General features: G+C 40.5%; 1 protein-coding gene across 2 annotated transcripts in view; it reads right to left on the bottom strand.

Moving 5' to 3' along the window:
* DLC1 (deleted in liver cancer 1) overlaps nt 1–18,206 on the bottom strand; it is a 594,809-nt gene that overhangs the window by 14,790 nt on the left and 561,813 nt on the right. For both annotated transcript variants that reach the window (XM_006834477.1, XM_006834478.1), the window contains 3 exons: nt 10,701–10,782; nt 3,304–3,367; nt 151–1,574 (listed from right to left, as the gene is read on the bottom strand). In XM_006834477.1, coding sequence (XP_006834540.1) covers nt 151–1,574; nt 3,304–3,367; nt 10,701–10,782 — 1,570 coding nt within the window. The remainder of the gene's footprint in view (nt 1–150; nt 1,575–3,303; nt 3,368–10,700; nt 10,783–18,206) is intronic.

The raw sequence follows: 18,206 nt of genomic DNA, 5'->3' as shown, positions 1-18,206 counted from the left end.
CTAGGGCCTCCTGGGCCGATACTCTCCTTAGCAACTTCAATGGTTATAAATGCCATGGTTAGTCCCATTTGTAGGAATGCTACAGAGCAAGTGGGAGCAGTCCCTTCCTGAACTCCCCTTCCCACCTGGAGGGACAGGAAAAGCTCTCACCTGTTGGACCGTGTCAGGGAAGCCCCGACTCCGGAGTCTCTCCTCTCAGGGATGTCGGAGGGCTCCTCAGGCTCATTTAGGGAGTTGCCCGTGCTGTCCAGGTCACTGGGGGTGGTCCGGTCATTGTCCACATCCAGGTGGATCTGTTTTGGAGAGGACGGGCAGGGAGAGACAGAATCCAGAGCGGAGTCGGAGTCACCCTCATCTGAAAATTTCTCGGACCACTGGTTGACTATCCGCTGCATGCCCTTCACGTGGTAGAGAATGTCATCCAGCTCAGGGAAGATGTCCTCATTCTCCAGGTCAGCCAGGTCACCTGAACTAGAGTAGAGGATGGAGCCTGGAACGTTGTCGTAGATGCTCAGGCGGCTGCTCACAGAGCTGGAGGAATTGCGTCTCTTCAGTTCCTTGGGGCTGTCACTACTGTTTTCCCTTCGGAGACTGATATGGCCAGGCCCGTGGAAGCTGCCGGTCCTCCAGTTCACAGAGCTGCTATTCCCTGAGGGAGAGAAATTGCCATTGGAGAGAGCCTTGGGGAAAGTGCCAGGCTTGTGGTCTTCTGGGATGTAGAACACTGTGTCCTCTGGGTAGCTCTCGCAGTTTTTGAAGTTTCGTTCCACAACGTTGTTAAAGGTGGACTGATTGAAGGGATCAAAGCCCTCTAAGTACATGCCGACTCGCTTATTGCAGGCGCTGAGGCTCCGAGTCCTGGTGACGGGGCTAGGGGTGCTGACCGCGCTGCTCGTTTCAGACTGGCTGCTGCTACTGCTAGTTTGCGTGGAGTTGGAAACGCTCCTCTTTCGTACCATGGGGACGTTTATGTGGTTGCCATTAAGGGCGGCGATCTCCACACAGTTCAGCTGCTTCAGCTTCTCCTCGTCCACACCCTCTTGCAGAATGGGCCCACTGATGATCAGTCCCAGCTTCGAAGGCGCTTTGTGCTTGCTGTGGTGGGAGCCCCTTAGCTTCAGGCTCTCCATCCTTTTCAGCAGATTGCGCGTCTTGGATTTGGCACTTTTCTCGTGGCCTTTCATGCTGAAGCTGAAACTGGATAGTTCCTTGGGAGAGGGCAGACTGCAGAAGGAGTCATCATTGCTAACAAAGTTGCTGGAGGAGCAGACACTAATGACAGAATTAGTCCGGGGTGTCACCACATCCGCACTGTGGGGGGCGTGGGCAGGGAGGCTGCGGGTGCTGCTGAGGCTGGGGACAGAAGACAGCTCCTGACGCTCACTGAGCTCCGTCAGCATGCTCTCGTGGCTCGTGGCGTTCTGAAGGTGGGAATCATCTGGGGACCCAGGGACTGGGTCCTGCTTTGAAGAAAAGACATCAAACTCTTCAAGCCGGGACCACCTCTTGCTGTCTCTCTGGAAAGTCCACTTGCCGCTTATTGCACAAGGCTCGTCCTCATCGGAATCTTCACTCTGCAAAGGCAGAAGAGAGCCATTTATATGCTGAGACCAGCAGGCAGCATAAGCTAGACAAAAACACAGGGCCAGACAGCAGGGAGATGGCTCAAAATATGCCCCCGTGCCAATATGCCCCTTCTTCTGCGATCTCTCCCTCTCTTTTTTAATAACAAAGGTGTATTTAATAGATTTGACAGGGAAAAGCCTGACCATGTTGCCAGCTCTATAAGTTATTTTATGGAAACTCTGGGATCTATAGAATGATCCTTGATGGCTCACAGAGGAAACATCTGAGACATCAGTGAAAATTCCAGGCATGCAAAATATTTTGAACTGGAGTCAGCAAGGACTCCTTCTGGACTGCCTCCAATTCTGCTGTCTTAATAGTAGGTGTTTATATTCCCTTTTGCAATTAAAAAGGTAGTTTTCAAACAGCATGGAGAGTGTTAACTTAAATGCCCCCCTACCCTAGAAGTTTACAAGGTCTCCTAAACCCATCGGTGGAGACACTAAGCACTGAAAGGGGTGGCTTTTTTTTTAGGTCCCTACTTTTCAGCTTCTTACCTATTCTTTTTCCTCCCCTCCCCCATCAGATATGGGGGCTGGGGGGAAGACTTAAAAGTAACTGTCACAACTGTCCTGTGAAGTTTCAGCCTTGGACATGCTCTGGGCTATTTAACAAAACTTCATAAATACCCAGTCCTGACAGGATATAACACTCGAAAACTAAGTAGCAACTTTGCTGATTATGCCAGATTTATGAGCAGGATGCAGGGTTAGGCTATAACACAAACCACTGCATCTTAGCCTTGTAGGCGGGGTAACAAAAGCACAATTCAGTATGAAACATGTCTTTCCCACTGGTGTGGAAAATATCATATGACCCAAGTTTCACAGGGCAGTGAGTAGAGAGCATTAAAAGCTGACTTGTAGACTCTTCTACACAGCTCAGTGGGTGCTGAGGTTCCAGTTCATTTGTTTAAAAGGTTTAACTCCCCAAGAAGGCAACTTGTGGCAGGTCAGGGGCACTGGGATAATTAAAACTTGTTCTCTGAACAGTCAGAAATATCTTCTTTGACCAACCTGATTCCTGTTTACTCTAATCTGGGGCACACACTCCCAGCATTTACACCCACCTCTTCTCCTAAGATCTCATAAAAGGACCTCACATTACACACATAGAAAAAAAAAAAAACAAAAAAAAACTGCATTCAATTCAGTTATGTGCCACCATTTGACTAGAATGTGTGGGATTCCTGACCCTCCCCCTCTTCCTTCCTCAGTTCCTTTCCTCCCTCCAGCTCTTATTATTCTTCAATATCCCACAAGTCAGCCTAGCCTTTGCTTTCATTTCTACAGTTTTGTAACGTAGTTGTTAGTGTTATATATGGGAAGACAAAATAGTTCTCAAATAGTTTTAGTTCTCTTTTCTCTAGGGAGCAATTCCTTGGGATTGATTCCTTAAATTCATCCCATTAATCTATGGAGACATGAGTTCATTAAGTAAAGTAAGAGCTGATTTGTTCAATCAAAAACTGGATAAAGCCTAATTTATTGGTTTGCTGCAACTACTGCTTTCAACTATCGAAGGCTACAGAGTCATTGATACACTTCACTTGAGAACAAAATTTAAAACGTTCTCAATTTAATAATCGAGAGAGAGAAAAAACCTGTAAGAAAACGCATAATCTGCCTTTTTGGTTTGCTTGTTTTCTTCCCACCTTTTTATACATTTTATACTTACTCTCTTCCGATGAGGGCTAATTTCTAGCTTCATTACCGCACATTTGTTTAAAGTATTTAGACGCCTATAAAGGAAGGAAATAACATTAGCAAAGATGGAAAACCAATAATGGATGAATAACTTTTTTTTCTTCCCCAAACAAGTGACATTGTTGCTCTGAACTCAGTAAAATGTTTAATCTAGAGGAGTATTAAAAACTTCTTGAAACAATATCCAATGATAACTTCTTTCATAGAAATTGGAACAGCAATAAGGTGCCAACCAGAGTTGTTGGCAAAATAAAATAGTCTCGTCAATATTCAAATAAACAAATTACATTGTTTTTACTTATCTTTGATGAATAAGAATCTTAGACAGCCTGTTTTAAATGTACTGAGTTCTTGAATAGAAAGCAAATTTCACCTCTCTTTAAGACCAAACTCTTTTTCAGCTTTCTGTCTGAGCAGAGTAATTTTTGCTACTAGTTAAAACACTAGAGCAAACGGCTATTTTTAAACTATGTATGCTGTAGCTTCAAGGATCAAAACCTTATGCACTTTAAAAGTATGCACTTCAGATCAGATTCTTCTTTACATGTCATATTCTAATTTTTAATACATTTTAACCTCTATCAAGCAATAATATCATTTTTAAACTAAGGAAATGCTTGGGTTCCATTGAAAATGAAATACTTAAACACACATACAAATTTTTTTCACTGGGAAATAAGGGAACAGCCTAAAAGAGAAACTTGAAGTTTGCTGGAAAAAAGGGTAAGTAAAAATGTGAAAGATAGCACTCAGACCCCAATTCTTACTAACATTTTCCAGACCATCACTGCTGCTCTTCCTCAAATGAACCTTGGCCACATCTGTTTGCTGAGTTGGGTAGTGGCTCTATTCACTTGTGTTACAGTTGTTTCTTAGAAGTGAATTCTTACACTTCCATAGGATAAGAGTACTGGATTCACAGAAATTCAAACCCACTGTGAGGCTCTGCTCCAAGCCTTTATCATCTTCCCTGGTCCTGTTCTTGCAACTTGTCTAACAACTTTGATGCACCAGGAAAGAGAATATTTTCATCTGCTTGATAAAACTGCCTTTGATTTCAGAGATTATGTGGGAGGCCTGCCTGCTTATAGTATAAACAAAGACATATCTAGAGCACTTATGTTCACAAAGATTTTTATGTTGATGGGGATGAAGAATAAATAAAAATTTAAAAGTCCAAAGAGTTTAAAATGAGCAGATATAAGGTCCCTCTCTAAGGGACATCAGTTACTTAAATAACCTATGATAATGTTCTAAATTCTCAGTGTTTCCAAGATTTAAAGAATCTGGAATGCTTAAAGTTAGGCTTAGGTCTGGATTTCATTAGTCAAACCTGTAGTCAAATACCCACTTGCCTTCATTTGGGCTTTAATGGTTGAGTGGTGTTTATAACCAAATTTACTAGGCATGGAGTCCTACGGGGTGGGAAGGGGTTTACTTCACAAACTCTAGCTTTGAGTCAAATGAGAAAAAGACTCAGTAGGCCAAGTCTATAAAGGCCAACATTACCACTGTATGGTGTTATCACCAAGCTAATATTAGGCATGACAATTTAAAGTACAGAAGTTACTCCCTGGGGGTTCTGTGAGACTTACCTGTCCCTAGGGCCCCCCAAGAAATGTCTACTGATGGCATCTAATCTACTTACACAGAGATAATGCCAACATTAAATAATAATACGGGTTGGGTGTTCACTCTGGGCCAGGCAGTTTTATACAGTGTCATCTGCATCCTCACAATTCTATGGTATAAATTAATTGCTACTGAGTTGATTCTAACTCATGACAAACCCACGTGTGTCAGAGTAGAACTGTGTGCCACAGAGTGTTAATCGGTTGACTTTTCAGAAGCAGAACACCAGGCCATTCTTCTAAGGCACCTATGGGTGAAATCAAACCATCAATCTTTTGGTTAGCAGCTGAATGCATTCAAGGACTCCTTGATACCGCTGTTGTTGTTAAGTGTGGTTGAGTCGGTTCCGACCCATGGCGATCCCATATAAGGTTTCCGAGGAGCAACTGATGAGCTTGAACTGCCAACCCTTAGGTTCAAACTGACTTTGCAGTCTAGCGCATTAACCCACAGTGCCATACCAAGACTCCTTGATGCTGCTAGTTACCTTTGTTTTATAAGATGAGGAAATGTGATGGGCTTACAGAGATCAGAAATTTTGTCCTAATCCACATCACTAAAAAATAGCAACTCTATCACACAAAAGCATTATCTTCTATATTCATTGAAAAATAAATATTAATGACGACAATACATTGGAGCAGCTAAGCATGACTTCTCAAATGAGTAGCTGAAACCCAGGTCTCATAATCCATCTGTGCAGACACCCTGACCATTCCCACCTCTCTGAGGGCCCCTCCCTGGGCTCAGCTCAGCAGGAATGTGTCAGTCTTATCTCTGGCGCAACTGGTATTCTGCTCTGAAAAGGGAAGGGGCACATGGGTGGGCTATCTAAGGTTCAAGAGCTTTTAGGCAAGACGCTACAGACTCCCTGATAAAGTCAAAGCAGAGCAAAATGAAAACAGGGAAAAGGAGAAGAGCGAGAAAGGAAAGGGAACAGTTTTCCAAGTAAAACTAGACAAAAATTTGTCCAATGCCGAAAGACATTATTTTGGAATCTGGGCAATTTCCCTCAAAATAAATTAAAAATCTACTATAAGATAAGACGCTCTCAAAGCTTGGCCATTTCAAAGACTGTTTTACAGTGTGGATGCATGTTCCTCATTGTATGATACTATCTTATTTACATAATTTGTGTTTACAAAATCCATTATCATCTAGTTGATTCTGAACCACATGGACCCTTCAGGGAAAGAGTAGAACTTCTCCATAAGATTTATAAAACTGCAAATTTTTACAGGAGTAGATAATCTTATCTTTTTCTGGTGGAGCAGCTGGTGGGTATGAACTGCTGACCCTGACAGTTAGCAGCCCAGTTTAATCCACCAGGGGGCTCTTGGGTGTATTTATCATTGTTACTGTTGAATGCCATTGAGTCAGTTTCGCCTCATAGCAACCCTGTAGAGGAGGAGTCCATTTTAATTCTAAAGGAAACTAACAAGATTTATTTCTCAGAAGTTATAGCAAAGCAGAGAACCTTGCATAAGAGATCATTTACCTGGGTTATTTCTAAATGGATAATACAGAGTTCACAATATTATCTGCTAACCACATGATTCATGTCAAGCTATTCACTCCTGAAGTTTAATATTGAGTAGAGCTATCTCACAATCTTTTTCTCCCATGTAACAGCTGGTAGTTTCAAACTGCTGACCTTGAAGTTCGCAGCCTGATTCGTAACCACTACGGTGAGATTTACAGCCTTGGAAACCCTGTACAGGCTTGCTATGAGTCGGAACCGACTTCACGGCACATAACACCACCTCACAATCCTGGCCTTAACGTTAGGGTTGGATCTCGCAGCGAAACTGCAGGATTGGGGCAAAAGCCAGTCTCTCCAAGGAAAGGAATGCATAAAACCTCTCACAAATGTGGATGCCCGATTAGCAATCTAAACCGATTCACCAAACCTAGTAATTTCATTCTTTTGGTCAGTACCAAACTATATATTTAAGTCACCTACAAATCTTCTGCCCTTTAAGTGGAAAACATTAAGAGAGGTGAGTAACTGGTAAAGTCTTGACCAAAGAGCTATATAAGATCCACAAATATAAAAGGCATGTGTGTTTGTAATCTTTCTTTAGACAAAGTACTAAAGTGTACACAGAAGTACTTATGGCATGTGTGCATAAAATACAGTCCAAGAAAAATTGGGAAGGGAGACAGGTTAGCATTATGTTGGCAAACTTTTAAACGGAGTTTCTGTAATTGCATTACCGTACGAAGGGGCTTCCCCCCAAAAAAATTTCATGATTTTTCAATTCCATTTTTCCTTTAACTTTTTGAAGCTCCCGTGTATACATTTGGAACCAACTGCTACAAATATTTCAACGAGGCAAATGAACAAAGTCTACAAAAATGTCTGTCAGCCTGAAGAGAGCTTATTTGCTGGCTCTTGAGTTCCACGGGCTGAGGAGGTGTTTGCTATTGGCTGCTCTAGCAAATGAGGTGAGTCTCTCATGAGGACCCCAAGTATTTGTAACATGAAAGGAAAGCGCTGAAAACACCCTACATATAACTCCCTCATCCTTGTTCTTCTATACATTAAGCTTCTGCTTCTCAAAAGGGAAACCAGTTTCCATGAAACGTATGTATTAGTGTGAACATGCAGACAAGAGTCTTTCTTGGTTTTTTCTGTTACAAGTAAGCTGATAACTGTTACTGTGAATTCTGAAGAATTGAATTTTTTTAAAAAGAAAATCCAACACCAATCACTGGAATCCATCACTCTATTTTCTGCTCACAACTAACTAGTGAGATGCTATCCTACGTGTAAGAGAAAACCCCTACAATTCACTTGAAGTTTTATTCTACATCTAACACAAAACTGGGAGCTCTGGTAGTGTAGTGGTTACGAATTGGGCTGCTATCCTCAGGGTCAGCAGTTCGAAACTACCAGCTGCTCTGCGGAAGAAAGATGAGGCATTCTGCTCCCGTAAAGATTTACAGCCTTGGAAACCCTGTACAGGGTCACTATGAGTCAGAACCGACTCCACGGCACATAACAACAACAACAAACACAAAACTGAAGTCCAACCAGACTATGCTGCTGAGTCTGTATACCTATCCACATGCGTACTTCCTTTCTAATTGCATTAGTGACATTTGTTTTAAGGAAAGAATCTAGGAGCACAGACTCCTTATGCTTATCCAATCAGGTGGTTTCCTGATGGTAAATTCCTGAAACCAGTGTAAATTACAATATGCAGGGTGTTTCTTTGTTACAGGCAACCTTATAGAGCCTGTGATGCCCTAACAAACAAACAAACAAACAAACTCCAAAACAAAGAAGAACTCAAGGATTTAACCATAATATTTTGGGCTGAAATACTGTGGCGATATTTTAACAAACAAACAAACAAACTCCAAAACAAAGAAGAACTCAAGGATTTAACCATAATATTTTGGGCTGAAATACTGTGGCGATATTTTTGTAGCCCAAGAATTCTGAGGCTGCTGCTGCTGTTGAGACAGCCCACTCACTAAGTGGTTTAAAATGTGAGAAATGAATGATTTGATGCAACACTTAAGTATTTCCTATGATACATCTCAAGAATGACCTAATTCATAGGGCTTATCACCAATGATGAATTGAAAATAAAGTTGTTTGGTCCCACAGCTAAGCATTGAGATATTTAAAAAATGTCTCTAGGCTAGTTGCTATTCCAGATGCTGACTTCTTCCTTTCTAACTGCATTGATGGCATTTCTTAACTCCACATGACATTGCTATGCCATGACACATCACAATGAGGGACTTAGAATCAAGTCCCTTTTACAAGCTAGACATTTATCTTGGGTATTTCTAAGCAGTGATTTAATTAGACACGAAAAGTGAGTGTTTCTGTGGTTATTAAGAGCTTTTCTTCCTTTCTACAAACATGAGAATAAGTCTGCTTGGTATAAGCAATTAAAACACCTTACCTATCTTGCCTTAAAACCACTGCTTAAATTAGTTGTCTTCAGCAACATTGTAATACATTTAAAAAGGCAAAAAAATGGTACTTTTAAAGAGCTACCACCGTTTTCTTTGCCTACAAAGAATACAGAAACACTGGGTATCATTCTGTCTTAATGATGGCATTTATCAAATGGTGCTGTCAGATAAGCACTCGACTGCTCACCACAAGGTCAGCAGTTCAAACCCATCAGCCACTCCTCCAGGGGAAAATGAGGCTTTCTGCTCCATAAAGGTTTACAGCCTCAGAAATGCTATGTAGGGTCTCTACATGAATCAGATTGACTCCATGGCAGTGGTGGGTTTATTTTACAATCAAATCAACATGGGAAATTTTTTTAACTTCTTTATTTAGAATTGAGTGAAGGTTTACAGAGCAGATCATCAGTTTTCCAACAAGTCATACACTTCATTTCATCTCAATGACTACAATCCTCCCAGTGTAACATCACTTAGCTCACTTCGTCCCTGAGTTTCTTTCCATTCCTCCTCCTTTCCCAATCCTTCTGAGTTTTGTCTTCGATAAATGCTAGTTTAGACCTCAAATGGCTGCTGTCCCTACTATAAACTTAACTATTGCTTGGCTGAATATTGAGTCTGAGGGGATGAGTTCATTTCTAGACCTGAAGGACAACAAATTCTCAGTCTGGGGATTTCACCAGTCTCCAGCTGACCAGTAAGCCTTTTATGACTTTGAATTTTGCTCCACATTTTCTCTCATTCCAACATGGGAATTTTGTCAGTGCATATCCTCCCCACCCCCATTGCCCCAGGATTCAGCTTTTAAATGTCAAGAAAAATGACCGTATATGAATAACTTAAAATGAATAAAAATGTCAACAGGACTTTGAGAGAGGATCATCAGTATCCCAACGTTATCTGCTCCCTGTTTTTATCACCTCTGCTGCAAGCTGAGGCTCTGCCTCTGCCACAGGACTCAGGAACAAGGGTTTCTGACAGCTTTCCTTAGACTTCATACCAGTGCTCATCTACTACTTGTCTCCTGTTGTTCAGGGCATGCCCAGTTAGTCTACCGCCATCTTGAATCTAACTGTTCTATTTTGTTATGGGGAAACTGAAGCGGTTTTCTGGAATTGAAACAATGTCCCTGACTCCAGAATGCCCTAGTCCCATATCCCATTTATTCCTCTGAATATGTCATTTCCTGTCAATGTGACAGCAACTTTGCTGGTAAATCTTAGGGTACTGGTTTAGGTTATACAGGTAATTACAATGTTTTTTGTTTTTAAATCTCTTCCAAGTTTCCAAAACTTCTGAAAGCTACCTGTTTGAACCATCATATGGTATCAAATATGCAATGGTACTATTTGAATATAGGAGTCTCTAGGTGACAAAAGCTAAGCATTCAAGTACTAGCTGAATCTGAGGTAGTTCAATCCCTCCCAGAGGTATCTTGGAAGACAGGTCTGGCAATCTGCTTCTTAAAAGCCACAGCCTTGAAAACACCATGGAAAAGTTCAACTCCGCACACGTGGGGTTGCCATGAGTTTGAATGAACTGAAGGGCAATGAATAACAAGGACAACTATTTGCGTACCCTCTAGGACAGTGTAGGTACAATTTGTAATAGCAATATCAAACAACAGGATTTTGCTTAATTTTTTTTAAATTAAAAGATCTATGATTTCTAATGAAGCACATCACTATAACCAACTGCTAATCCAAGACCTGACATACTTAGAACAAAAGGAAAACAAGCTGATTTTAATGGAAATTACTACATTATGAAAATACACATACACAATGGGTTTGCATTTACCTGCATAAAGCCTCAATGGCATCTCTGTCCAAAAAATCATGTTCTCTCTTGACCAAGGTAATATCAATGGGAAACAGGAGATCTAGAAGAAAAATAAAAGCAAATAAATTTATTGAGCACCTACCTAAGTTCTTGTTAAAATAACTCAGCTTATCAGAAGGGGAAAAAACAAACAAACAAACTCCAGGGTAACTTATTGAGTGCTTCCTATGTGCAGAACACCTCATTTCCTCCGAGGTGCTTTTGCATGCCACCAAGTAGGTTACGATTCACTGTGACCCAATATAGAGTTTCTGAGAGCAGCTAGTAGGTTTGAACTTCCAACCTTGCAGTTAGCAGTCAGTGCTGATTCTACAGAACTATACTAGAGCTCATTCTATAGGAGCATAAAAGGCTTAAGATACTGAGTATCAGTGGCCTACGAAGCTTATGATCTCCAAGTGTCTGGAGACTCAAATACCACTTCTTGTCCAAGATGAGTGGTTCAAAATACTATTCTATCTTTAAACTAGTCATCATGCAATTAATGTTGTTAACCATCGAGTGGGTTCCAACTCATAATGACCCTCCATAGGGTTTTCAAGGAGCAGCTGGTAAGTTTGAATCACTGCCCTTGTGGTTCAAATCGACCCTTAATCCCAGTGCTTTAGCCTATGGTGCCAACCAGGACTCCATCACGTAGTGTTCGGTTGTGTCCCACTGAGTTGGTTTTGACTTACAGCGACCCTGTATAGGGTTTCCAAGGCAGTATATCTTTATGGGAGCAGAAAGGCTCATCTTTCTCCTGCAGAGTGACTGGTAGATTCAAACTACGGGCCTTGTGGTTAGCAGCCCAGCTTGCAATCCACTATGCTACCAAGGCTCCTTACACCATGGGAAAGACCAGAATCAATAATGAAAGGATGCCCTATCTCAATGTAGCTGTAGCTGTTCCAGTCCGCCACCCCACGGCCCCCTCCCTCAATGTGTGTGTGTCTTTGTTCACAGGTAGTGAGAGTTTTCAAAAACTGGGCCAAAGAAAGATCAAGAGAACAAAGGCATGAGGTAGTAAACAGAATCTAATCCATTTGCATGATAACAAAGAACTAAAGAATTCAAGATATCCTATTTTAAAACAAATATTGAGACTTCAGTATGGCAGCTCAGCTTGTATAACTCAATCTAAAACAAAGAGCTTGCTATAAAGTCGCTACAGAACAATAGAAACACAAATTTCTTAATCTGCAAGAGTTGACTATTAGAACACTGAAGAATTATATCAGAACTGAGAAGCTAAAAAGGTTTAAGAGTTAATTCAATGGAGGAACCCTCTTCTCTCCTATGCCTTGTAGATAAGCACATCCCAGAAGAGTCACATTCAATAAGAGTCAGGAGCCAGAAGCCCCACAACAGAATCTAGAAATTTACAACGGCTCTGAAAATGCCAGATAAAGGTGAGTTACCACCCTTTGGAGTTTCAGCTATTCGGGAAAATAATGGGCCCTCCCAGTATAATGCTGATAGACTATCATGGATTAGAGTCCCTGTGTGGGTCAGGAGTGGACAAAATAAATAGCACAGCAAGTCACCAAGACTACCAGTATCAAATAAATAAAATGTCTTCTGCCTCCTAAAGGCCCAATGCTGCATACTGAAATAGACTTGGCTATCAGAAGTTTTGGCAACTAACTCGTAATGTTTCAGCCCTCTGTAGTACATGACAGTCTCATTATGTTTTAATGGCTTATAATTTATAGAATGACAGGAAGTGTTCTTATTCACAGGAATCTACTTTCTAGAAATAATACAAGTATCTTTTTAAAAAGTCTGAAAACCATCACAACAAACAGACAAAAACCCAACCCCACTGCCACTGAATTGATTTTGACTCATAGTAACCTTGTATAGGGTTTCCGAGGCTGTAAATCTTTATGGGAATAGAGAGCCTCTTCTCTCTCCGACTCATAGCGACCCTGTATAGGGTTTCCAAGGAGCGGCTGGTAAGTTTGAACTGCTGACCTTGTTCAAACTACCTAGCGGCCCAGTGCTTATCCAACAGCACACACCAGGACTACTGTGTTTGAACTACTGACCTTGTAGTTAGCAGTCAAGTGCTTTTCTTACAGTGCTACAGGGACGCCTTGAAAACTATAATTGCGTCTACTCTTTTTTTCTGCAAGCTAGAGTTGTTGTTGTTGTGAAGTGCCGTCGAGTCGGTGCCGACTCATAGCAACCCTGCATAGGGTTTCTGAGGAGCAGCTGGTTTAGCGTGAACCGCCGACCTTGCAGTTCAAATGGCTTTAGTCTGGCGCATTAACCCACAGCGCCACACCAGGGCTCCAAACTAGAAGTTAGAGGGGATATTATTCACTGTATGATCATATAGGCAGACCAATGAACTAGCTATTAGTCCAAACACCTCAGAAGAAACATATAAAACTTAGTAACACAGGATTATAGCTCTATTCATTCATTTACAGACTAAATTTCTGGTAGACAAATAATAGAGGCAATGCTATAGTGGATATATAAGAAAAGGCTCATAGTGAATATCAACAATCAGTAAACAGAAACAAGTCACACTATAAAGCTGCTTAAAGGCTACGATGTCATATTTCACTTTGAACAAACACCAGAAACCTCTAAGTATTAAATATAATAAAATTTAAAACTCATAAGACCTGGTCAGTGTATACCAAGCAGCAACTGTAGCATTTTAGCATATCCCAGATTAGTATACCCAGAGCTGTATTTGGATGAATTTCCTGACCCAGTTTAACTTCAAAATTCTGTAAATTGAAAGGAAAAAAAAGTTTCTGGTAGAGATCAAATGCAAGTGAGGACTAAGTGCCAATGAGAAGTAAAAGAATGATATTAATAAAATTCTGCTATTAGCCTACTAGACTCTTTTCTGAAAGATTGGGTTTAAAAGATGAGAATTTACTGATGCAAGGTAGAATTTAAACTTCCAGCTTGGATTTAAGGCAGGAAGCAAAAATTGCCAACTACCAAAATAAAGCTACACAGGAAGACAAGGAATGTGTGGGTTGGTGTGTCTGTGTGAGTGAATGTATGTGCTCACCCTGCACGTACCGGCATGATGAAAGGGAGAAATGATTGTGCACATAAACTACACAGGACTTCTCAAGAGCAGGTTATGCTTCAAATGATTGTAAGGGTAAAGGGAACCCAAAACACAACCTGTGAAAATTCAGTCTGCATCCTAGAATTTGGGAAGAAGCAAGACAAAGACTGGGACTGGGTCTTAGCATGCACATGTTATAAGAAAGTATTGCTTGGCAGCAAATCAGTCTCCAAATAGACATAATTGAAGGAAATTTGATTCTAAACAGGAGAACGAAAAGACTACCAAGTTACTGCCCCTGCAAATGCAATTATCTTTCTCTATCTCCAGTAGAGCTGTGAATTGAAAATCCAATAGAGCACTTAGTCCTCCCACCCACCTCTAGAACCCTACTGAAAAGTAGACATTCTGAATGCAAAGAGCTCAAAAATTCTCCCTAATGGTAGAAATATAAGCAACTCTACCATAACAGGTATGCAAGTTAACCAACTAACTTTTAAAAAGCGACAGAGAGTGAAAAGGAAAGGAAATGGAAATATCTTCTGAAATGGAGAGATAATATTTTATTACACATCATACATAGCATAGTAATAAAGTAATTTAGAATCCATCTTCATGGAAAAATGTCACACGATCAATCTGGTCTACAATGACAAAAAAGATCATGAATTCAGCTGGCAGAACTAGAAGCATCAAAATTACCTCTATGCTCTTAGCTTGAATGGGTTCCAAGGAGTGACCCACACCCACCCCAGATTCGTCTTCAAAGGCAGCCTGCTGATTGTGTCTATCACTTCCAAGTTTACAAAGTATATTCCTTCTTATCACGGACTCATGGAATTTTGCTCATATGCTAAAACAGGCTGATAGTGACCACTGAAAGGCTCCAACTGAGAGTTTCTTACCATTGTTAAAGGAAGTCAGCTTGCTTTTCATTATCTTAGAAAGGTAGTTAAGAGTAAACAGCACATTATTAAATTGCTGCTTATTGTGAGATGAGTTGAACATGCTTGGTGAAAAGATAAGGCACTGCTTCCATTGGAACTTTTGGAGATTTTATGATGTGACAACCAATTGTTCCCAACATCTCCTTCCATATTAATTGATGAAAAAGATACATTTTTAAAAGTAAACCAATACAAAAAGTGAGTCAATCAAAATTATGTTTGTGTGTGTGATTCTGGCAACCCCCCGGGATGGTCTCTAAGGTCCAAACTGTGTTTTATTTTTATAAACTATGTAGCATCTACCATGCTGCTAGGCATTCCTGTTGGTGCAGAATTAAAAACAAGTGGGGAGGCTTGTTGATTAGTTGAATGAACGAGAGGTAATTAGTGTCTTCATCTCAGTAGGGTTAAAGAAACAAAGAATGCTCAAATTGGAAGAGATTCTAGAGGTCATCTTATTTCTTTACAATTTAGAAATCACTTCACTAGTTACTCAACCTCTGCTCGAAAGTTACCCTTTGACACAGCCAACTAGTTCACCGAATTACTTTAAAACTATTTCTGATAGTGTATGAAATGACTACTTATACTCTTTGCCTGCTGTGGCACTGTAGGATAAGCGATGAATTACTAACCATAAGGTTGATGGTTTAAACCCACCAGTCACTGCTCGGAAACCCACACAGGGACCCTATGAGTCGGAACCAACTAGAAGGCACTTGACAACAACACTCTTTGCACATCGGTCTTAGTTATTCTGTCTTTTTGGGACATTAGGACGGTCTTGAAGATACGACCTCACCAAGTATGTGAAAAAAAGCTACCACAGTTCTACAACTTTTCTTGGAGTGTGGGTGGGGGGGGGGGGTTCTAAAAATGTTCCCATCTTTTTAACTGTTTTAACTTGTGTGCCTACCTCACATTTTTGTTGGTGTTTTTTTAAAACCAGTGCTTTACTGATAAAATTCTCACTCTGTGTAAATGAACTTGATGTAGTTGTTAAGTGCTGTCAAGTCAATCCCAACTCAAAGCAACCCTATATAGGGTTCCCAAGAGGTAGCTGACAGATTTCATCCACCGACCTTGTGGTTAGCAGTCCAGTGCTTATCCTACAGTGTACTCAAAGTGTTTTGTTGTAACCAAAGTAAGTTAGAAAGTCCACTTTCTAACCAAACAGAATACAGCAGGAGTGATGGGATGTGACTTTTAAGATCAAGCTAGACTCTAGCTAGACTTCTCTTGCGATCTTTCTCCTCTCTCTGGGGAAGCAAATTACTGTGCTCAGAGTCGTTCTATGGAAGAAGATAGCAATGACCAACATCCAGTGAGGGCCTGGCCTGACAACAGCCGTGTGAGTGAGTTTGAAAGTGGTGATTATCTTTGAGATGACTGTAGCCCAGTAACCAACATCTTGACTCTAGCCCTGTGTGAGAGAACCTGAGTCAGAGGACCAAGCCACACCAAATTTAGATGCTAAATTTCAGGGTCATCTGATATGCAGTATTTTAGAATTCATATGGGTGAGGTGTACTCTAATTTACCTCGCTTTTCCACCCCAATAGAAGTAGGAAGCAGGAGTTGAAACATGTAAATAGGTGATTTAATTTTTCTTTCTTTAAAGTTTGGCAGAATACAGAATGTAGGGTTTCTCAGTCATTAGATGTAAAATTCATAGTAGTGGCACTCAATAAGATTGAATGAAAATGGTATTAAATTTCAGACCATAATTTTATTAATTTTTTCCAAAAGTACTTACTAAGTGCCTTGTATGTTCCTTTGTGTCAAACACCATAAAGGAATAAATTGAACATGACCTCTGACCACAAGAGGCTAATCCTATATTACTGGACAAATACAGAAGGATATCAAGTATCTTCTTTATCTAACACCACAAAACCATTCTTGGAAATGTGGCTTTCCTAGTTGGTGATCAGTCTCTCTCCTCTCTAACCCCATTCTACTGCCTTCATTACAACAGAACGGTAGAACCCAGTAGAGTCCATGCGAGCCAGCACCACCCCCTCCGTTCCCATTTCTTTTAAACTCTATGAGTAGAAATAATTACTCACATGGATTCCAAAAGTTTTCTCTTTCTATATAATTCATGAAGTCAAAACAACAAAGGCCTAGTTCACTAAACAGAACGTGGAAATAATTTCTAAATAAAATTTTATAAAAATGGATATCTATTTAAATTTTTTATTGTACAATCAAACCACTTCTTAACAATGTGCCTGAATTTTTCTTCCCGTATGCCATGGCCTTATGGTGAATATCTCCCCTCCATTTGTCCATTTTCTATGAACCCTAGCAAGAGTTACGACGCAGGAAGCTTTTGCCTGATTCTACTGCTGACTCTGGAACCCGAGCCAGTCTATCCACCTCACCTAGTATAGAGCACACTCTATCCATACACAGTAAGCAGAGGTGCCAAGAATGAGCAAGGTGATTCACCTCCAGTCTCAATCTCCAAGGGATTCCTAGGACACTGATAAGAAAATGAAGTGGAGAAGCCTAGATCCTGATTTTTTTTTTTTTTAAAAGGTCTATTTTTCTCAACTAAAAATCAAACAGCATAAAACAAACAAACAAATGGAGGAGAATTCTGAGAAGATGATGGCATGAATAGGTCTAAGGGCAGAGAATTCTGAGAAGATGATGGCATGAATAGGTCTAAGGGCCTAACCCTCTCTACACAACCACCCAGAAAAAACTAGAAGTCTGCACTCAGTCCTGTGAGAATACTGAAAGGGTGGATAATTAACAACAATATAGAACCACAATCTGAAACAAGACAAAGATGAATCTCAGAGTAGGACAGTGTCTTTTTCTACTGCCTCCACCCTTCCTGTCTAGGCGTACCCCTTAGTCAACGCATAGCTCTCCTGTGTGCTGGAAAGAGCCCTGACCTCTGACTGCAAAAGTAAATAGGATAGATCTTGATAGTGGTATGTTCTGATTGTTCAAGAGGTAGCCTGAAAGATTGAACCCGCGGTGTGGCCAGAATCTAAAGCTTCACAGAACAGAGGGTAACCAGTCTGAAGCTCTTTATCTGCCTAAGAATTTCTTACAGAAACAAGTGTTACTGAAATCAACATGTGTGTGAGGGAATTGAAAAAGCTATTATTCTACAAAAAATCTTAATCTCTCTCTCTCACATACACACACAACTAAAAATGGTGGCCCAGTCAGGAGAAAACGATAGAGAGAAATGGTATCTATGGAAATCTGGATAATAAAGCAGACTGGAATCATATACTACAGCAATATTAAACAAGCACAAAGAACTAAAGGAAAACACAAAGATCTAAAATAACTTGGGAAAGTGATGTACTATCAGAGTAAGAATTTCAATGAAGATAAAACGAAACCAAACCCATTGCCTTTGAATCAATTCCAACTCAATGTGACCTTGTCAGTGGCTATAGACTGATACCAGAAACCAAAGAGGAACACTAAAAGATATAATGCATGGAAATTAAAAAAAAAAAAAAA

The sequence above is a fragment of the Chrysochloris asiatica genome, unplaced genomic scaffold, assembly GCF_000296735.1.
Source record: "Chrysochloris asiatica unplaced genomic scaffold, ChrAsi1.0 scaffold00011, whole genome shotgun sequence".
In the NCBI taxonomy this organism is placed as follows: domain Eukaryota; kingdom Metazoa; phylum Chordata; class Mammalia; order Afrosoricida; family Chrysochloridae; genus Chrysochloris; species Chrysochloris asiatica.
The sequence above is the reverse complement of the archived record's forward strand: the minus strand, read 5'-3'. Positions and strand labels throughout refer to the sequence as shown.